The sequence below is a fragment of the Callorhinchus milii genome, unplaced genomic scaffold (genome assembly GCF_018977255.1).
Source record: "Callorhinchus milii isolate IMCB2004 unplaced genomic scaffold, IMCB_Cmil_1.0 Scaffold1, whole genome shotgun sequence".
Taxonomy (NCBI): domain Eukaryota; kingdom Metazoa; phylum Chordata; class Chondrichthyes; order Chimaeriformes; family Callorhinchidae; genus Callorhinchus; species Callorhinchus milii.
In genome coordinates, this window is record NW_024704742.1 from 12,722,788 (window position 1) to 12,744,790 (window position 22,003).

The 22,003-nt window shown below is 42.1% G+C and overlaps 1 protein-coding gene across 2 annotated transcripts in view; it reads left to right on the top strand.

The window, feature by feature from the left end:
• Nucleotides 1-21,152, top strand: part of LOC103190059 (heat shock 70 kDa protein 4L) — a 41,339-nt gene extending 20,187 nt beyond the window's left edge. Inside the window, exons 9-19 of one of the 2 annotated variants that reach the window (XM_007910685.2) lie at nt 729-880; nt 1,467-1,573; nt 8,239-8,372; nt 9,430-9,635; nt 12,370-12,462; nt 12,571-12,705; nt 14,397-14,522; nt 16,579-16,686; nt 19,375-19,494; nt 20,208-20,369; nt 20,624-21,152. In XM_007910685.2, coding sequence (XP_007908876.1) covers nt 729-880; nt 1,467-1,573; nt 8,239-8,372; nt 9,430-9,635; nt 12,370-12,462; nt 12,571-12,705; nt 14,397-14,522; nt 16,579-16,686; nt 19,375-19,494; nt 20,208-20,369; nt 20,624-20,839 — 1,559 coding nt within the window. In that variant the 3' untranslated portion in view covers nt 20,840-21,152. Of the gene's footprint in view, nt 1-728; nt 881-1,466; nt 1,574-8,238; nt 8,373-9,429; nt 9,636-12,357; nt 12,463-12,570; nt 12,706-14,396; nt 14,523-16,578; nt 16,687-19,374; nt 19,495-20,207; nt 20,370-20,623 lie in introns of both variants that reach the window. The other variant, XM_007910684.2, reaches the window with a different exon arrangement.
• Nucleotides 21,153-22,003: the final 851 nt, after the last annotated feature.

A 22,003-nucleotide genomic window follows, 5' to 3' on the forward strand; every position in this document is an offset into this window, starting at 1 on the left:
GCAGTGCCTTTATTTTGAGCCATCCAATAGTTAATGTTTGTGTTGGATTTCAAATGTTAGATAATATTTACTTTTTCTTGGATTCATGTTAATAATATTAAAAAAATCCTTTGCTATAGCACCTTAACACATTTTCTAGTCTCAAAACACTTCACAAAATACTGTAAAGTATTTTTTTGTTTTGTTTTGTCATCGTCTTCTGGTTTACATTTTTTTTCAAGTGGGTATACTTTCTAATAATGCAGCAAAAACCTTTCAAAATAACATAAGTGTCAAGAGCACCTTGGCTATGATTAACAACAACTTGGATTTATATAGCGTCCTCCACGCCAAAAGGAGTTTTAAAGGAGTTAAAGGAGTATTGATGGGAGTATCCTATTCTCTATACAGTAGCTGACCACTTTGATTTTCAAACCATTTTGATAGACTGTTTATGCTTTAATTCTAAATTTCTTTACTAAATGGAGATGGAGGAACTTTGCCCCGTGAAAACTTAACTCAACGTACAGAAATTATAATGTATTCCATGTTTACTTAAAACAATTATCAGGACTCGTTAATTTTTTCCAGAACTTAACCATTCTTCATGGAAGTTTATTTTAAAAAATCCATATTTTAACAGTTTAATCAATAAAACCATTTACCCCCGTGTAAAATCATTATACTTAAATTTACAGGAAAAGTTTTCTTGTTTAAAGTTTTACTACAGTAGCTATTTTTACTTTTAGAATTACAGTTTGAAGACATTTACTCTATTGAAATTTTGGGTGGAGCCACAAGAATTCCAGCCGTAAAAGAACGAATTGGGAAATTCTTTGGCAAGGACATCAGCACGACCCTTAATGCTGATGAAGCTGTGGCCCGAGGCTGTGCACTACAGGTAAATGTCTGCCTTGTGTTCAATTGTATGTGAATTGGTGAGATTCTTCTGTTTCAACACATTATCAATTGCTGCTGTGATGTTGAGCAGCATGTACACATTTACTCTATATTAAATCATGTCAACTGTTAGTTATGGCAGAACTGGAAAAGTCCACCCAGCACTAAATGGTGAATAACTGATTTGTCGACTGAGCACATTGTTCAAAATGTATTTTCAGAAATTCATTCAAGTTTAGTGACCTGTTTACAAGAGTAAAAAGATGAGGAAATATTGCAAATTGTCAGTTCAAACATTGATGGTCAGTGCAAAATGGGGACCTTTTAACATTCAGTCAATTCTCACCCCCATGAGAAAACTGATCCAACGTGCTGTTTTGCCTAAACCTCATCTTGCTTTATATTCTAAAGACGTATAAAATTACTAATGCTCACATTTGTCTTAGTATCAGAGTTTTTAATTTGGCTACAAAGCTTTTAAGTCTGTACAAATCAAGCCATTTGAATGTTCGTGTAAAACTTGCTTCAGATATGTTGACGTTTTTAATATAATTATACTACATATTACTTCTTTTAAATTCTCCCAGTGTGCAATACTTTCCCCTGCATTCAAAGTGCGTGAATTTTCCATCACTGATGTAGTTCCTTTCCCAATCACTTTGAAATGGAAATCTACAAGTGAGGAAGGATTGGGGTAAGTACATAAGTGATGCACCTTCATTATCGCCATTGGGAATCTTATTTTAAAAACATTATAAAACATTACATCTTGTATTCAGGGAGGGATATTATAATGCTCGTGTATTGCCTTGAGTAGTATTGTCTTAAGCACTCTGGGATGCAACCCTGCATGAGGGCCGCTATATAAATTCAAGGTTATAAGGTGCTTTTTCAGACCTGCAGCGAGATTAGTATTGAAGTTGTTAGTCTCCACTGATCTTCAATCTTCTCAACCTCTCCCAAAGACTATACAATGTTAGCACGTTCCAGTAGCTTTTCAGATTAATTTCTTTGGCTTATATTTTTGATCACTTAAGAGCATAAGAACGTAAGAATTTGCTAGGTGAAAGAAGACCCAAGGTCCATCTAATTCACATTCCACCATCTTTGCTTGACATGTCATGTCCCAAACTATACTGTACCCGAGATATTATTTTCTAGCCGAAATCTATCTAATTTGTTCACTTGCAGCATCTGTAATGAGTGATGCACTTTGTAGACGACGACATATTGGTGGAGCTTGATTTGTTCTCATTGTTGCGTGCCTTCTAACAAAATTCCCTAACTCCAAAACACAAAATACTGCAGATGCTGGAAATCTGAACCAAAAACAAAAATCTCTGGGAACACTCAGCAGGTCAGGCAGCATCTATGGAGAAAGGAAAGTGACTCAACGTTTTGGGGTCCACGACCCTTCGTCAGAACTGGAGCATAGAATCATACAACACAGAAAGAGGCCATTCAGCCCATCGCGTCTGTGCCAGCTCCAAAAAGAGCAATCCAACTCAATCCCACTGGCCCACTTTCTCTCCATAGTCCTGCAATCCTGTCCTCCCCAAATACCCATCTACTTCTCTCTTAAAAGTTGTTATTGAATCGGCTTCCACTACCCTTTCAGGTAATGCATTCCGGATCCGAATAAATCGCTGTTTTTTTTTTTAAAAAAAACAATTCCTAACCTTCCCTGTTTCTTTTAACAACTATCTTAAATCGGTATCCTCGGGTTACTGACCCACATGTCAGTGGAAACAGTTTTTCCCGGTTCAACCTATCAAATCTCTCATAATCTCTATTAAATCCCCTCTTAATCTTCTCTGCTCCAGGGAGAATAAACCTAGTTTCACTAACCTCTCCTCATAACTAAGGTCTTTCATGCCTGGTACCATCCTGGTAAACCTCCTTTGCACTCTCTCCAATGGCCTAACATCTTTCCTAAAGTGCGGTGCCCAGAACTGAATGCAGTACTCCAACTGAGGCCATACCAGCATTTTATAAATATTCAACATAACCTCCTGATTTTTGAATTCTATGCCCCTATTTATAAAACCTAGTATCCCGTAGGCTTTTTTAACAGCTTTATCTGCCTGTCCTGCCACCTTCAGAGATTTGCTTATGTGTACCCCGAGGTCTCTCTGTTCATTTGCCCCCTTTAAGATTGTACCATCTAACTTATGCTGCCTCTCCTCATTCCTCCTACCAAAATGCAACACTTTGCATTTCTCCACATTAAACCTCATCTGCCATGTTTCTGCCCATTTTACCAATCTGTCTAAGTCCTCTTGGAATCTGGTACTATCCTACTCACCATTAACTACTTTTCCTAGCATAGTATCGTCTGCAAATTTGGAAATTGTGCTCCCTATATCCAGGTCCAGATCGTTAATATAGATCAGAAAGAGCAGTGATCCCAATACCAACCCCTGAGGGACACCACTACACACCTCCCTCCAGTCAGAAAAACAACCTTTTACTGCCATTCTCTGCTTTCTGTCTCTTAGCCAGTCCTGGATCCATGTTGCCACAGTCCCTTTAATACCGTGGGCTTCTATTTTGTTTATAAGTCTTCTGTGGCACTTTGTCAAATGCCTTTTGAAAATCTAGATAAACTAACTTCATCCACCCTCTCAGTCACTTCATCAATAAATTCTATAGGTTTGTCAGACACGATCTGCCTTTAACAAATCCGTTTTGACTGTCCTTTATTAAACCATATTTTTCTAAGTGAGAATTTATATTGTCCTGGATTATAGTCTCCAGAAGTTTCCCTATTAATGACGTTAGGCTGATTGGGCTGTAGTTCTCAGGTTTATCCTTCTGCCCCTTTTTGTACAGGGGCGTAACATTTGCAACCTTCCAGTCCTCTGGCACCACTCCAGTGTCCAAAGAGGATTGAAAGATTGCGGCCAGAGCTTCCGCTATTTCCACCTTTGCTTCCCTCAGTAGCCTAGGATGCATCCCGTCCAGACCAGGTGACTTATCTATGTTGAGCACCGACAGTCTTGTTAGTACCTCCTCTCTCTTGATTTTTATCATATCCAATTTCTGTTCACACGCCTGCGATATTGTGGCATTGGTTGCATCGTCTTCTTTTGTGAAGTCAGTTGCAAAGTACATCAGTCTGCCTCAACAAGAAGATTTCCACTTGGGTCCCTCCATATGCCTAATAATAATCTCTTCAAAACAAAAACAATAATAAATAGGTCATTTTCAATCCACGACTGTTTGTGGGACACTGCTGTGCGCAATTGGCTGCCGTGTTTCGCCCACAAATATACAGTCACTACACTATACCATCTATTCTGTGAAGCGCTTTGAGACGTCTAGAAGACGTGAAAAGCGCTGTATCAAATGCAAGTATTATTATTAATTGGACCCACCCTACCATTAACTAACCTTTTACTCTTGATGTGCTTAAAAATACCTTAGGGTTCCCTTTTATGTTTCCTGCTAATCTTTTCTCGTACAATCCCTTCACCCTTCTTATTTCCCTTTTCACTTCTCCTCTGTACTTCCTATATTCTGTTTGATTATCCTGTGTGTTTTGAACCTGACATTTGTCATAAGCCTCCTTTTTTTCTGTTTTATTTTAATCCCAATTTTCTTAGTCATCCAGAGAGGTTTGTCTGTCCTACCTTTCCCCTTTGTGGGGTTGTATTTGCTCTGTCCCCGAACTATCTCCTCCTTGAAGACTTCCCATTGTTCATTTGCTCTCTTACCTGTCAATCTTTCTTTCCAATCTATCTTGGCCAGGTCCCTTTTTAGCTCACTGAAATCAGCCCGTTTCCAGTTGAGGGTCTTTACCTTTGATTGATTGTTGTCCTTTTCCATAACTATTCTAAACCTAATGATATTGTGATCACTGTTATCCAGATGCTCTCCTACTGAAACCTGCTCCACTTGCCCCACTTCATTTCCCAGAACTAAATCCAGCACTGCTTCCTTCCTCGTTGGTCTGGAAACATGCTGATCCAGAAAGTTCTCCTGCACACATTTCAGGAATTCCTCTCCCTCCTTGCCCTTTACACTGTGTGTTTCCCAGTCTATATTAGGATAATTGAAATCCCCCATTATCACCACTCTATTGGTTTTGCATCTCTCTAAAATCTGCTTGCAGATTTGCTCATCTATCTCCTTCCCACTATATGGAGGTCTAAAGTAAATACCTAACAGAGTAACAGTTCCTTTTCTGCTCCGTAACTCTCACCAAATAGATTCAGTTTTTGGACCCTCTAACACATCGTACTTTTTCAGGACCGTGACCATGTCCCTAATGAGTATTGCCACCTCCTCCTTTTTTCCCTTCCCTGTCCCTCCTGAATAGGTTGTAGCCAGGAATATTCAACTCCCATTCCTGTCCTTGCTTGAGCCAAGTCTCTATAATTGCCACTACATTGTACATATGTCAACTTGAGCCACAGCTCACCAAGCTTATTGGTCACGTTTCGTGCATTTACATACAAGCACTCCAAGACCGGCTTAATCCGCTCTACATTTCTCCTCAGTCTCTTTCCACTTTGTGCTGGACTATTCCTTGTTTCATTTCTATTTGTCTCTTCTCATCCACTATGTAACTCGGTTCCCCTCCCTGAAGCTACATTCTGATCCCCATCCCCCCTCGCAATCTGATTTGCCGAACACTTCCGTTCTGTCCGCAAGCACAACCCTGATCTTCCGATTTCTTGCCATTTCAACTCTCACTCTGACCTCTTCATCCACGGACTCCTACACTGAGGAGTTGGGGAGGCCTACAAACAGTGAGTTTGCATTGTCCAGCCTCGATGTAATGATGGCGTGTATGAGGGTTTCGGTGGCCTGCGGCGTGAGACAGTGTCAGAGTTGGGCAAAGTTGCGGAGGTGGGGGAAGCCAGAGCGGATCATGGCGCAGATGTGGGATAGAAAGGATAGTTGAGGGTCAAACAAGACTCCAAGGTTCCGGACTGGCTTAGCAAGATGGAGTGTGTAACCATGGATGGTGATGCTGTCAGCGCCTGAGGTGAGGAGGTGCTGACGGGAGCCAATCAGGAGAGCCTCAGTCTTGTTGACGTTCAACTGTTCAACTCTTATCCAGAACTTGATATCTGACAGACATTCTGTCAGCACAGCAGTGGTCCTGGAGTTCAGGGTGGAGGCAGAGAGGTAGAGTTGGGTGTCATCCACATACATGTGGAAGTTGACCCCATGTCTGTGGATGATGTCACCAAGAGGGAGCATATAGATGTTGAAGAGGAGGTGACCAAGGACAGAGCCCTGAGGAACGCCGCACGAGACGGTCCAGGGGCTACAGGAGAAGCTGTTTGAGGAGATGAAGTGCAGGAGTTGGGAGAGGTACAATCTGAACGAATCAAGGACAGCGCTGTGGAGGTTGTGGTGAAAGAGGTGGTGGGTGAGGATAGAGTGGTCGACAACGTCGAAAGCAGAAGAGAGGTCAAGGAGGACGAGGAGGCAGAGGGAGCCCTGGTCACAGATGGACAGAATGTCATTTGTCACTTTGACCAGGGAAGTTTCTGTTCTGTGGATGGCACAGAAGCCCGATTGGAGGGGTTCGAGAAGGGAATGGCGGGAGAGGAAGGAGCGAAGCTGAGAGGCAACAACTCATTCCAGGACCTTGGGGAGGTTGGAGATGCAGCAGTAATTAGGGAGTAGAGCAACGGAGGGTATTTTTAAGGATAGGAATGATGACAGCAGTTTTTTAAGGGGTGGGAACAGTATCAGAGGACAGGGAAAGGTTAACAACGTCAGTGAGTAGAGGATCAAGGAGGTGAAGCTGGGAAGTAAGGAGTGGGGGGTAGGGATTGGATCGAGGGAGCAGGTGGTTGGTTTCATACAGGTTGTGGTGATGAGAGGAGGGGGAGATGGCTTCAAAGGTGTGGAGGGAGGGGTGGGTAGGGCTGAGGTGGGAAGAGGAGAAGGGGAGGGAGTGGCAGAGGCAGCTGAGCGGATTCCCTTGACTTCGGATTCGAGGAAGTCCAGCATTATCTCGCAGTTGGCATGTGAGATGTGAGAGGGTGGGCGGAGGAGTCAGTTCGTGATGGAGAAGAGGAGCTTGGGGTTGTCCTTAGCCTCTAAGATTGTCTTGGAGTAGAACGATGATTTAGCGGAGGCGAGGGCGGAGCGGTAGGATTTGTCATGGTCCAGCCAAATCTGCCGATGGACAGTTAAGTTTAATTTAAGTCCAGGTGCGCTCAGCGGAACGTGCCTGGGCTTAAGGAGAAAGATGTGGAGGGAGGGGTGGGAGGAAGAGAAGGGGAGGGGGTAGCAGTTGCAGAGGTAGCTGAGCGGATAACAGCTCACCTCCCCCCTCCCCCTCTTCTGTGACCATTACCACATCATCTGGGTCCCAGACATTCCTTTTTTCTCTCTCTAGTCTGCCTATTTTGTTGCAATTTTTCCCTCCCTTTGCCTCCTTCAAGTCCCACCTCAAAACCCTCGTCTTCAACCAAGCCATCGGCCGCCACCCCTCGCCTCCCATCTCCCCCCCCCCCCCCCGACCCCAGCTCGGGTCTCAAATGCTGTACTCTGTTCAGCACCTTGGGACGTCCTCCCTACGTGAAAGGCGCTAAACAAATGTAATCTTGTTGTTATTAACACTTCTATTCCCCTGTTTTGTTGCAAACCCCCCCCCCCACCTTTGTTTTGCATCATTTAACACCTCTTTAACCCATCTTCTCCTTTGTTTTCCTTGTCCTGCCTCCCCTCTCTCTGTTAGCCCATAAAAGCCTCTCGCTCCTAACATGCCCCAGTTCTGCCGAAAGGTCATGAACCTGAAACATTGACTCACTTTCCTTTCTCCATAGATGCTACCTGACCTGCTCAGTGTTCCCAGTGACTTGTTTTTGTTCCCTAACTCTAGTTGTTTTAGATATCATTTGAAATGGAGTATATTATTTTTAAATTTGAACTTTCATCCCCCTCCCCTGGAGGTTTATGGTTTTCTTTTCCTTCAAATAATTTAACATCACGGTTATAGATCTAGCCCTGCCCCATTCTCTTGTCTGTATGTACACTTACCTGGAGTGCCTCACCAGATAGACATCTGAATTTAAATCTCGTCTTTCCTGAAAGGGAGCACTATGATTGTAGCATTACCATTGTCATTCTAACATGAGATAAGTAAGCACTGAGCAGCTATCCAACCTGGGATATTCATGATCTTTGTTCACAGGATCATTGGAGAAGTTTATACTTGTTCTGTTACAAAGACTTGTGTTTGTATGTGAAGAGATTAGGGTCCTGAGGCACGCACACATTTATTCCACATCTCTTGATGAATAGATGAGGAATACATTTGCAGAAGTAGCAAGGTTGGCAAGTGATTGAAATGCAGGGCCACTTGTTTCTAAATTTCTCCACTCTTTACAGGGAGTGTGAAGTTTTCAACAAAAACCACGCAGCACCATTCTCTAAAGTCATCACCTTCTACAAAAAGGAACCATTTGACCTTGAAGCATATTACAGTTCTCCACAGGAATTACCGTATCCAGATTCTAGAATAGGTAAGATCTTCTACAGAATGTCAAAACTCTTGGTTTAAAATGTGACTGTATCAGTATGGTTGTCATATGATGCAGTGTCATACTGCACACTAGTCTGATTGACATTTTTTAATTGGGAAAAATTAGTTGGTTGTAAAAGGAATCTTACTAATTAGCACTGGAAGGAAACATTGATTTGACAGACCTAACTAGATGGGCCACAAAGCTAAACTTCAAGGAGGTCATCTTGTTTGGTTTTCACCACACTGGTCAGAGTGCTTCCAGTGGCATGCTCTGGTTTTAGCTGGTTGAACTCAAGCAATACCTCAATCCGCACTGTAGAGGCCCCCAAGCCTTGGATCTTGACAACCTGTCTAATGAGTTCAAATGAGGTGAGCAGGATGCATTTATATAAATGATCCGGATTCTAGTATAAGGAGCACAATTTCCAAGTTTACAAATAACACAAAAATAGTTACCATATCTTGAAATAGCTTCACTAGCAGAAACTTCAGAGAGACATTGATTATTTGATTGGGTAGAGAAGTGGCAAATTAAATTTAATGCGGACAAATGTAAAGTTATATATGTTTGGAGGAAGAATGAGAGCAAGTGTATCTTATCTACTCCCTGAAGCTCTGGAACTCCCTCCCTCAATCCCTCCACCTTGCCCCCTTCCTCCCCACTTTCAAACCTCACTTAAAGACCTTCGTTTTTTTATCTTGCTTACAGTCACCTCCCCCTCCCTCTCCCCCTGCTCAGGGTCAGACTCCGCCACTGTCAAGGGCTCCGAGACACGATTGCATGAAGGGCGCTGTATAAATGCAAGTTGTTGTATGTGGGCCTTCTGTGCTGTACATTTCTGACATCTATGGATGCATCCCTACAGGGAGAGTGGTTACTACGTTCTGGAAACTGGGTAATTTCCTTGTGTAGTTAGCATACATATGTGGAACACTGGTTTGGATACTCTTAAACATGATTTCTGCATTTGATACGTCTGGCTGACCCTAAAAAAGAACGGATGCTAACTTGCCTTAGTTCTTGCAGTTGACTTTTTAGTGATTCCCCCTTTCAGGTCGCTTTACTATTCAAAATGTGACTCCTCAAACTGATGGTGAAAACTCCAAAGTGAAAGTCAAAGTCCGTGTGAATGTCCATGGCATTTTCAGTGTCTCTAGTGCATCGCTGATTGAGAAACTAAAAGAGGGAGGCCAGGGTGAAGAGGTTCCCATGGAAACAGACCACACTCAGCGTGTGGCTAATACAAAACTGGATGACCAGGTATCGTCAAGTACTTTATTTCTCCCATCTATAATTATATTTTGTACCTTAGGTTTGTTTTTATAACCGCTGAATGATGCTGTTAAGCAAGATCAGTTCATGCTATAAACGAGGATACTTGTTAAGACGAGATGTTTCCTAAACTGAAAGATAGGAGAGGAAATCAACCTAAGAGGGAAAAAGAATTCTGTCACCCTTGTGGATGTGGGCTAGAATTAATTTAAATTGATTAAACTGATTGGTCTTAATTTTCTATCACTCGTATAGTTCTGAGTATATTAATGTGTACATCTGAAATGTTCAGGCCATTATAAAAGGGAAAATTAGTTACAATTTCTGAAGTATTTTGTAATTGTATTTGTCTAAATGAGATGAGCACCAGTTTACTTTTTTAATACTAGTTTAATATATTATGAGTTATGAACTAGTTGCAGAGAAGTATATTTCTATCCGAAACCAATAATAGCTGATGATTTTTTAAATCTGTCTAGAACTAGGCTGGAGGATTGGTTTAACCATTTTCTTCTTTTCCTGTAAAATGTTGTTCTAACATTTTTTAAATTTCCAACAATTTGTTTCTGTTGCTGTATGCCAGCCTTGCTCTTTCATTGAAGATGACGTATTTAGTTCTAAGGAGGTGTGTTGATGATATCACACTAAGGTTTAACACTACCTGTGATTGTCTAGTGTGCTTGTAAATTTTTATCATCTTAAAACCTTTGCTATAACTTGTCATTTTCTGCATGTAGTGAATAGTAATAACTAGTATGGCTCAACAAATTCCTGTTGGGCATAGAGCTTTCTTGCGCTATAGGTTTATTCTATAGCAATTCTTGTGTAATGTACTACTTTGTTTGTAATTGTCTTTGTGCTTATGTGACCAATAAGGCGATGCTCAGAAATATCACTCAAACCTGTTCTGATTAGGCACATATGTACTTGTTTGTATTTCAAATTTGCTTCAAGACTCCAAAAGCAGATTGCATAAACACTCAATCCATGACTGTTTGTGGAACACTGCTGTGCGCAATTGGCTGCCACGTTTCGGCCACAAAACAAAGTCAGTACATCTTACAGTGAAGTGCTTTGAGACGTACTTAACATGCACAGTTCCTCAGTGTAACAATGATAAAACTGGAAAAGTGTCATCATAAAGTTGTACAGATCATGTCTTCAAGTGTGATCTGAAAAAAGGGGAAGGAGGGGGCAAGCAGAGGGATTGAGGGAGAGAGATTCCAAAGTTTTGGAGCGTGGTAGTGGCTGAAAGCACAGCTGCCGATGGTGGAGCGGAGAGGACAAAAGGCAAGTAGGAGGCAGTGGGTGAGGAGTAAGCAACTTGGAAAGGTAGGGAGGTGCCAGGGTGTGAAAGGATTTGTGGACGAGTGTGAGGATGTTGAAGTCAATCTGTTCTATGAGAGGGAACCAGTGGAGCCTGGTGAGGACTGCTGTGATGGGGGTACGGAGTATAGAGTAGCTGAATATATGGGCGGCAGAGTTCTGGATTAGTTTTTTTTTAAAAAAGGTGGTAAAATACTGGTACTGGCATTGCAATTACACTCCAGGCCGGACCTCCCTCCGTTGGTCTGGCTAGCCAGGATTTTAGAATGTTAGGATTAGGAATGAAGTTTCACCAGAAAATCCAAACGATCTCGTCCCTACTAGTTAAGTTAGCTGGGGGTTGACTGTCCAGCTAAAATTTATGTTGCTGAAGTGAATATTTAGAAAATCTGGTTTAACAGAAAAAATCCTTTTATTAAAGGTTATAATTGTGGCTGTCATTTGTGGAATGTTGATGTGATTTGAGACCTGTCTAATTTGATCAAAAAAAGTTAGCAATTCAGATGACCCAGTGCCTCTACTGATAAAGAATAAATTTCCTTTTGAGGCCTGGTGTCATTCAAAATTGGATTACCTGTATGAATTACCACTAAGCAATCTGGGATTTAATTTCTGGGAGGAAAGTCCAGTTTCTGTTTGACATTTCTCTAAAGCACTTAGATTTTTGGTAACTAGATCCACATACATTGTGAAGGAGTTTGAAGAATACATTTTGTTGAACATTGTGAAAACCATTGGCTTCCTGTTATGTAGTCAATACCTGCAAGCCTAATGGAATTGCTTATTGAATCATTTTGGCTTTGTATTCTTTTGAAAACTTTCTTGCTTGTCTCGTGCCTCTCTGTGGACTTTAAACTAGTTTGACTGTTGTACTATTCATTTTGTGTTTGAGAAATGCAGTAATTTATGTCCATTTTGTGATTAAACTAAGGTGCTCCGTACCTGCATCACACCAGTTCTTGCCAGGCTCCACTGGCTCCCTATCACTGAACAAATTGATTTCAAGATCCTTACACTTGTCTTCAAATCCTTTCATGCCCTGGCACCTCCCTACCTCTCCGACCTGACTACTCCCCAACCCACTACCCGTCCCCTCCGCTTGACTGGCTCCGGCTTTGTGCTTGTCCCTTGCGCTCTACATTCCACCATTGGCGGCTGCGCTTTCAGCCACTACGCCCCGAAACTCTGGAACCCTTTCCATCGGTCTCCAAGCCTTGCACCCTCCTTCCCTATCGTCAGATTGCTTGCTCTTTGACTGTTTGACCATGCTTATAGTCACCCCCACCCCCCCCCCCCCCCCCCCCCGCATCCTTGTGTGTGTCTGAGGGGGTGTAAAAGGCTGTATTTATTAAAACCTTCTTCATGTACACTTTGACAATTTAAGGTCAATATGCAGGTTGATCAGGAAGATGTGCCTCCACAGCAAAAAGACCAGGAAGAGCAAAATCCAACTTCTCAGGAGATCCCAAAAGCTGGTTCTGAAGCAAAGGTTTGTAAAAACCATAATAATAATAATCCTTGCACCAATTCACAAAAGTAAATGGATCAATTTCTGTGAATTGTATTTCATAATTCCCTACTTCCCAATTATTTGTAGAGTGAGACTACTGGAGAAAATAAACCAGACAGTACAAAACCCAAGATAAAGGTGAAGAGTGTGGACTTGCCGATAAAATGTGAACTCCTCCAACAGCTTGGCCAGGATCTCCTCAACAACTTTGTTGAAAATGAGGTGTGTAATAAGGTTTTACAGCACTTAATAAGAGCAAAATAGATTAATTAATAAGATGTTCATTGAAATTCGCAGTATACAGATCAGAGTAATCCACTGGAATATTTTTATATTATAGTGTGTTCTCATCTTTTTTTTCACATAGTAAAGGACAGTTGGTTTAATGTTGACGTCTTGATTTCAGTGGTTTTCAGTCAATATTTAACCTTGAAATCCCTCCAAGGCCTTGCCCCACCCTACCTCTGCAATTTTCTCAATCCATATCGCTCAGCAGACACTGGCTTGCTTCACATTGCCTGCCCTACCCACCCACCATCAGCAGTGTGGAGCTTTCAGTCTGCCTGCCCTCGTCTCTGGAACTCCATTCTAGACACCCCCTGACTCCCCACCACCACCACTTTCCCTCTTTTTCTTCAAGGCCTGCCTCAAGACCTTCCTCTTTGCCTATACCTTTGGTCATCTTTCTCTTCCCCCCCCCCCACACACACACACACACCTTCATCTCCCACCCCCAGCTCAAGTGTAAACCCTGGACTTCCAGCATCTTGGCATGCCTTCCTAATATGAAAGCGCTGAATAAATATAAATTTGTTATTTGTTCTGCCTAATTGTTCCACAATTTAGTGTATTTTTCTACTCTTATCCCTCCATTCTTGAAGCAATAATTTGTACTGGGATACAAGATCTGTGTGCTACTTTGTCAAGTGGTTGCTCATATCTCAGTGAGCCTCAGGAGCCTATTCAGCAGTAGGTGTATCATAGCCAAGCCTGCACCCATTCTTAACTGCTGTGGATATACAAATATTTATCGACGGGTAAATGGATGGTGATTGCCCCCCTCCTCCCTCTGCACAGTGTGTTGGAGTCAAGTGTCCTATTCAAACCAATTCATAGCTCAGACTAACCATATCTGTATAAGACTTATCAAATCTAGAATGTCCTGTCTTTAAGTCAGTACCATGTAAAATCACATTCCATTTACATCCATACATCAATTATGCAACTAGTCCCGTTGAAATACTGCTGCCAGTCAGCATCAATGGGTTGTTGATGCCAATGAACCATGCTGTGTGCCTCGAATAGAACACCAGGAGGCTTTTGCTCCTGCTCGCTATGCCCTGGAATCCAAAGTATAAAGCACTTCTGGAATTCTGTGACTCTATGGTGCTTTTTTTTGTGCATCTGTACATATCTTTACTATAACTGTCTGATTCTGCAGTGGATTTAACCACTGAGCTAGCCATTAGGGGAAAGCCTTATTTAAATGTTTGTGTACACATTCAGTGTATCTTTTCAGGAAGTGGGAAGAATGGCTGAGTGCCAGGTTGTTAGGTTTCTGCTGTTGTCACTTTGTGGTAACTTCATGACAAGGAAATCAGATTTTTGATTCAGGAGCTGACCAATACAGTGAATGGCATACACACCTCACTCATGTTGTAAACAAACTAGGCTGCACTGTAATTAGCAGCTCTATATGATTGTTCAAATATATTGTGGAGAAGGTCACTTGCTTGCCTTTTCTGCCAGCAATATAGAGATGAGCCTCTGAGTACTAACCTTTTCAATGGAGATGATCTCAGAGCCACAAGAAGTTTAATGAATACATTTTGTAAATAGAATATTTTATCAACATGTTCCATCTTGAAATGGCACCAGTAAATGTGAATTCTAACCAGTGTGTTATTCCTCAGGGGAAGATGATTATGCAAGACAAGCTAGAAAAGGAGAGAAATGATGCTAAAAATGCAGTTGAAGAATATGTGTATGAAATCAGAGACAAATTGTGTGGAATTTATGAGAAATTCATCAGTGAAGAGGTAAGTCAAATATTCCATGTTCATCTGACAAGCTGAGAACCATAAGCAGCTCAGTTAGTTGACTTTGTTATGGGTTTGAGTCATAATGTGTCCTTTGTTTTGAGTAGTTTTTTCCCCCAAAAGAGTAGTTACTCTCGATTCGCCAGCCCATGATACACCAGCACATGCAGAATTTGTGTAAATGGTACACTAGATGTTTTGCACTACTTCTCAACTTGAAACAATTTAAAATTGTATTGATTGCCAAAACAAATGAAGCTGATACAGAATGTTCTAGACACAAAATATAATAGAGTACAGAGATATATTTGGTACAAAGAGAAAGTGAAAGTCTCAGGAATGGCAACAAACGAGTTGTGGTCCATGTTGAAAATGGATATACACTTCATCTGTCACTATGAGATTTTCAAATTGCGGTGTAATGAATTGGGTAATGGTATTAAGTGCATTGTGGTTTGACTTATTGTTTTCAGACCAAAGTTTGCTTTGCCATCTAATAGCCATTGTGAATTCAGCTAAAAACGGCACCGATCTGCTGCAATAATATTGATGTAAGAAAACAAGATTGAATTCCACTAGTTTGTTCAGTATCCAATGGATATAATTTGTATTAGTTGTCAGAAATATGACCAGTAATCGTTGAAAGTGGGCTGCAATAAGAAAGTGGAAACTAATGAAGGGAGTGAGAGATTCTATTTTTAGTACAATTAAAAATTGAGCAAAAAATTCTTAATTTTTAGGCACCCACTATTATGATGCTGCTTATTGCCTTTAGCAAATCTAGTAAACCTAAGGGTTTTGACAATGTTTGGGAATCTGCTCTGATGTCAGTATTTTACTTGCTGTGAACATCTCGTCTTTACTGTGTCACATACATGACTATCTGACCATGCCCCAGATTAAATTAGGTAGTTGTTCAGTTCATTGATGGCTGCCCTGGTTATTAGGCAATCCTGCCTTTCCTAATAGAAACTAATAATAATTATTAATTACTATTGATAATAATAATTGCTGAAACCGTCATACGTGCTTTCATTACATCGAGGCTTGACTATGCAAACTCCTTCCTTGTTGGCCTTCCCAACTTCTCCTCCACAGGCTGCAGATCTTCCAGAATGCTGCAGCCCGTGTCCTCTCCCACACCAGGCTCCGCAACCCTATCATCCCATATCCTCGACCGACTCCACTGGCTTCCCATCACACAGAGGATACAGTTCAAGATCCTGGTCCTCACCTTCAAAGCCCTCCATGGTTTTTCTCCCGCCTATCTCTGCAATCTTTTAACCCCCTCCCATCCTGCCCGCTCCCACCACTCAGCGGGCTACAGCCTGCTTCACGTCCCCCACCTCGCTCGCCCCACCATTGGCAGGTGGGCCTTCTGCCACTCTGCCCCCACCGCCTGGAAATTCATCCTGCAGTCCCTCCGCCTCAACCCCTCCCTTGCCTCCTTCAAGACCCATCTCAAGACCCTCCCCTTCGACCGTGCTTTCAATCACCCTGCTTCCCCCCTGCCCTCCACCCTCCCCGACCCCCAGCTCGGGTCCGAAACTCTTTATCTGTCCAGCACCTTGGGAACTGAGATAGTTCAAGAAGTATTTCTGCTGTTGAAATGGGTTTGTCATTGGGTAAAGCTACTGGTATGGTTGACTTTATTTTAAAGCAAATGCACATAGGAGTTTGTATCAATTTAGTACTTTGTTGCTTCATGGATTGTGTATTGGACAATTTCTCTATGTTGTATAAATGCAATCTTGTCAATTTTGCATTGTATTCATTAACTATCTCCCACCTGTGAATAACTATTCTTGGGATGATAGACTGGCTTCTTTCAGCCATGAGATATTCACACTATTTGCAGTACGTTGTGAACCTGTGAAGATTCCACTTAAACATATTTCCCATGACCCAAAAGAATTTTCACAGAAGTATTTGTTTTAACTGTTCAGGTACCATAGCCTAATGAACACAGCAGAGAACTGCTTTTCTGATCCCTTGTACACAAGGGGGGGAAGCGAGAAAAGAAACAAGTTAAAGTACAGTAATTCTTGTTTTTTAGGACAAAAGTAAATTTTCATTACTGCTGGAGGACACTGAAAATTGGCTTTATGAAGATGGAGAGGACCAGCCCAAACAAGTGTATCTTGATAAACTGGAGGAGCTAAAGGTACAGCTATTAGCCTGGTTGAGTATTAATCCAGTGAACTCATGACTGGTTATAAAGTTTGAAATGGGTGATTGGTTATAAATCAATAACCTGGATATTTCAGTATGCGTTTTGCCTACAAATACTATACAGTATATTCTGTGAAGAACTTTAAGATTTTCTTCTGGTGCGAAAGGTGCTATTCCAAATTCTAATTTAACTTCTGCTTTATTTCCTTTTTTCATTTGGTTCATTGGATTTGTGTGACACTGTCCAGCATAGAGGGCGCTATATAAATCCAAGTTGTTGTTGTCGTGTGCCAGTTACAACTGATGGCTGACATGTCGTCTGCTCTGACTGTTGCCATTGTTTCTCTGTTGGTGCTCAGAGCGTGAAACAGCAGCAGGGGAGGAAGGAACCCACCTCTCTATCTCCCAAATTATTCAATTGGCAACTAAATATGCAGCACAAAAACTTGCCTACTAATAACCAGTTTTTGCTTTGAGACCAAAAGAAACTGATGTGGAAGAAGCTGCTGCAATATCCATCATTAGGGAAGATCTCTCCCACTGTCTTCTGCGTTGCAACATCTAGTGTTGGTAGACAGAAAGGGTCCATAAAATCCCAAACCAAGTTTGTAACTGAGTAGGCTTCCCACATGCTTAGATATGCTGACTTCAAGGTCAAGTGGTTGCCATCCTACAGTGCTTCATTTACACTTCATGCAGGAAGTGATGTCACAAATTTCATGATCTGAGTTAGTAGCCAGAAGCCCAAATGGCCGCTGTCCAAGTCAGTGATCTAATGATAAAGCACTAGATCGACTGGCTGCAGCCTTGCACAGTAAATGGAGTCCACGTGTTATCAACACGATGAGTGTACCCATATTATAACAAGATTCTACTGCATTCTCACAGGCTCTGTCCTCGGTCCCCTCCTCTTCACCCTCTATATGCTCCCCCTTGGTGACATCATCCGCAGACATGGGGTTAACTTCCACATGTATGCGGATGACACCCAACTCTACCTTTCCTCCTCTACCCTCAACTCCACGACCACCGATGTCCTGACAGTCTATCTGTCCGACATCGAGTCCTGGACGAGAGACAACTTTCTTCAGCTCAACGTGCGAAAACCCGAGGCCCTCCTGATTGGCTCACGTCAGCGCCTCCGCACCTCAGGCGCTGACAGCATCAGCATCCAAGGCTGCACTCTCCACCTCTCAAAGCCAATCAGGAACCTCGGGGTTCTGTTCGACCCTGAGCTGTCCTTTCTCCCTCATATCTGCGCCACAACCGGCACCGCCTTCCATCACCTCCGGAATGTCGCCAGACTACGGCACTACCTCACCCCTCACGCTGCTGAAACTCTGGTCCACGCCTTTATCACCTCAAGGCTGGACTATGGGAACTCTCTCCTCGCCGGCCTTCCCGGCACCTCCCTCCACAAGCTGCAGGTCATTCAGAACTCTGCAGCTCGTGTACTGACCCGCACCAGGCTTCGGGACCACATCACTCCCACCCTCGCTCGCCTCCACTGGCTCCCCATCCCCCAGAGGATCGATTTCAAGATCCTCATCCTCACCTACAAGGCCATTCACGGCCTTGCTCCCTCCTACCTCTCCGACCTACTATCCCCCTCCTTACCTGCCCGTACACTCCGTTTCTCTGGCTCCGGTCCCCGCCCCAGCCACCCTACCATCAGTGGCCGGGCCTTCAGCCTCTCAGCCCCTAGGCTGTGGAACTCTATCCCCCAGTGCCTTCGCCGCCTCCTCCCTTTCCTCTTTCAAGGCTGGTCTCAAGACCTTTCTCTTTGACCGAGCCTTCAGCTCCCCTCTCAACTCTCTACCCCCTCCTCGCTCCCTTCCTTCCCTCCCCTCACCCTGACCATTTCCTCCCCCAATGCTCAGGTCCTGACCCAACTGTACAGCGCCTTGGGACGTCCTCCAGACGTGAAAGGCGCTCTATAAATGGAATCTTGTTGTTGTTGTTCTGCTTTTGGACATCTTCATTGAAATATTTATTTGATTCAGTCTAACCCTATCTGCATCAGTATACAGCAGGTTCAGATATGATGTAATAAGTTATAAGCACAATGTTGTTTTCTGTTTCCTGTAATCACAGAATAATCCCAAGGGAGAGTTGCCACTGACTCACATGCAAGCATAGCAGGTCTTGGTTGACATTGGTAGCAACCAGGCAAGTGGGTGCAAACAGCTGCACTATATTGTACCCTAGCTATGTTACAGATTCATCATTGGATTTCCCCACACCCAATTCCCAGCTACAGTGTACACTAGGCTGGGCTGCAGTAATGTACCAGTATATTGGAAATAATGGAAGCCAACTGCATAATATTGTAAACAAAAACAGAAGTTGCTGGGAACAGTCAGCAGGTCAGGCAGTATCTATGGAGAAAGGAAAGTGAGTCAATGTTTCAGGTCCACGATCCTTCATCAGAACTGACCGTTCTGACGAAGGATCGTGGACCCGTAACATTGACTCACTTTCCTTTCTCCATTGATGCTGCTTGACCTGCTGAGTGTTCCCAGCAACTTGTGTTTTTGTTTCAGATTTCCAGCATCTGCAGTATCTTGCATTTTACATAATATTTTAGTCTAAGAAATTGGCCTTCCTCTCCCCTCCCCTCCCATTGGTACATAAAATTTTAAAAACAAATCTCTTTAAAAAAATGTGCATTCTTTTACAGAGACTTGGGCAACCAGTTCAGAACAGATTTAAGGAGCATGAGGAGAGGCCAAAGGCATTTGACGAGTTGGGCAAAAAGATCCAACTGTTTATGAAGGTTGCTGAATCGTATAAAAATAAGGTATGCATTGTCCTGTGGCTAATTTTTTTTACAAAAAATTGCCAAATTCCTTATCTGGATAAATACTTTATTACACTTTAAAGTTTGATTATATCCATGCAAAAATATTACACTGCTCAATTGCTACTCCATTGTGGCTTGTACTTCATGCAATTAATTACTTTTGCCTACACAACAGCTACTACATTTCAATCTTTGCAGCAGATCTTCCCACAAACATCAATGAAGTGAATGGCCCCTTTTTTTAAAATTTGGCCAGGTCCCTGGGACAACATAGGAATATACAGAACTAAAAAGATCCTGCTTTACTTATGGGATCTTAACATCCACTTGATTAGCCAGAGCAGGCAGATGGGACAGTAGTTTTTCTCATTGGGAGAGTGAGATTTCCAATACTACAATATCATCTTAAATTATGAGCTTCAAATCCAGCAGTGGGGTTTCAACTCTCAACTGACAGTTGCAGTGTGAGCGCTCCTAAGCTGAACATTGATTTTTTTTGCCTAGTGAACAGCAAATTTGTTAGGTTGGTGTAGATGCTGATCCTGGCTGGATTACTTTTCTAGCCACTTGAGCTAGGTTCCATTATGTATGCTGGATGCTTTCTGGGACTTAGCCCGTGGCTTGCTTCATGTGTGCACCAAGACGGTGAGTTGTTAGCTTATTCATCAAGTGTGCTCCGCTTATCTTTCTGATTGTTTTTATAATCTTAGGATGAGAAATATGATCATATTGAACCAACTGCAATGGACAGTATGGAGAAAAATATCACCAGTTCTATGGATTGGATGAACTGTCGAATGATTGCACAAAATAAGCAGTCGCTAGCTGAAGATCCAGTTGTGAAGGTGGCTGAGATAAGGAGCAAGATTAAGGTAAGTAGAAGAAAAACAGCTTTTCGTAGCTTTCAAATGTATTGAAAAACAGTTTAGCGTATAGTTGCTAATTTTAATTGGTATCAATAATTTGTAAATCTCAAGATTTATTTTGAAGAAATTTTGAGATCGTGCCAGTTTTAAATCTTTGGAATATAGGACTGTCAAGATGTTGATTAAGGAAGTACTACTTATTCTTTTACAAAAACTGTTTTTGGTGATTTGTCATTTCTAACTTGTTTAAATTCCTCCAGGAAATGGAAACCTTTTGTGACCCTATTGTTAACAAACCAAAGCCTAAAGTTGAGTCACCTCCAGAAAAGGAGGAAGGAAAGACCAATGGACCAGTTAATGGGCAGAATGGGACTGAACCAAAGTCTGAACCAACTGGCGCAGCTGGTGACAACCCCAAGCAAACCAAGCAGCAAAATCCAACAGAGACCCAGACCACAGAAATGGAAGTAGACTGAATATTGCTGCCTCCTTTCCAAAAGAGTCCTTTGTGTCTGTCATCTCAGGCACTACAATTTTTGTTGTATGTCTAGCTTTTCATGGCACAAATTCAGTTATTCTCAAATGTAACTAGCTCAGTGGTTCAATGTCATTAGTATTAAAATAGTGAAAATAAGTAGCCTCTCAGATTGGCTAAATAGTTTAAATGTGGTAATGGTGTCTGTTAGCTGCAGGTCTATATTCTACAATCTTTTCATGGAGAGTACTTTTCATACCCAATTTACAAACGCCGGATTTCTGAAAATAAAGGAGGCATTTCAGTACTGAGAATTTTTAGCTTTTTGAAGGACTTTTGCTTTCTTCCCTGACAAACCTGTTTTTTAAAAAAAACTTGTGCAAGAAAGTCATACCACTCTTGCATCCCTCTCATCCCTCTATACACTGAACTGCATTAGCCATCTTATTATAAAGTGATAAATGGTCCTGTGTAATCTAGTGTAAGCTCTTCAAGCCTTAACTTGCAGATTTCTGTTTTACAGCTTGACATTTGCATCCTTCAAATATTTCCACTTTGAACTAGCTTCAAATACTGAGTCATATACGTTGCATTCAGTTTAAAAACTTGGACTGGGGTTGTTGAAACATTGCTGTTCAATAGGCTGCAAAAGTATTGGATAGTGGCTAAATCTGACCTTGATTGTTTTGGATCTTACACTACCAAATGTATCACAACAATGAGTAAATGAAATGTACAGTCAAGAATCCTTTTCATATGGAGGGTGAATGAAATCCCTCCCTAGTATGTTGCATGTCAGTGAATTTCTGTTTGGATAACCAGTACCTCAGAACAGTGAAAAGTATTGATCTGCATCAAAGGATGCTATCTGTAGCTGAGTCATACTGAGCTGTGCTTAGCAACCTGAGTAAAAGACACAACATTGCACATTAAAGAGAATAGTTCAAATCTTGCGTAGTGTAAACCCTGAGCTTCTATTCTAATTGGAAAAGGATGAAGAAATTTACTCATTCAGATTATATTAAAAAATTTGCCTCAGCTATTAGCAGACAATGCAAAAATGTGCTGCATGTGCTCGGGACATGGTTTGATGCTCACACATTTACCTTTAGCTTGACATTTACCAGTGAGTGCTAATGTCGCAGCAGCAGACTGGCAACAGTGA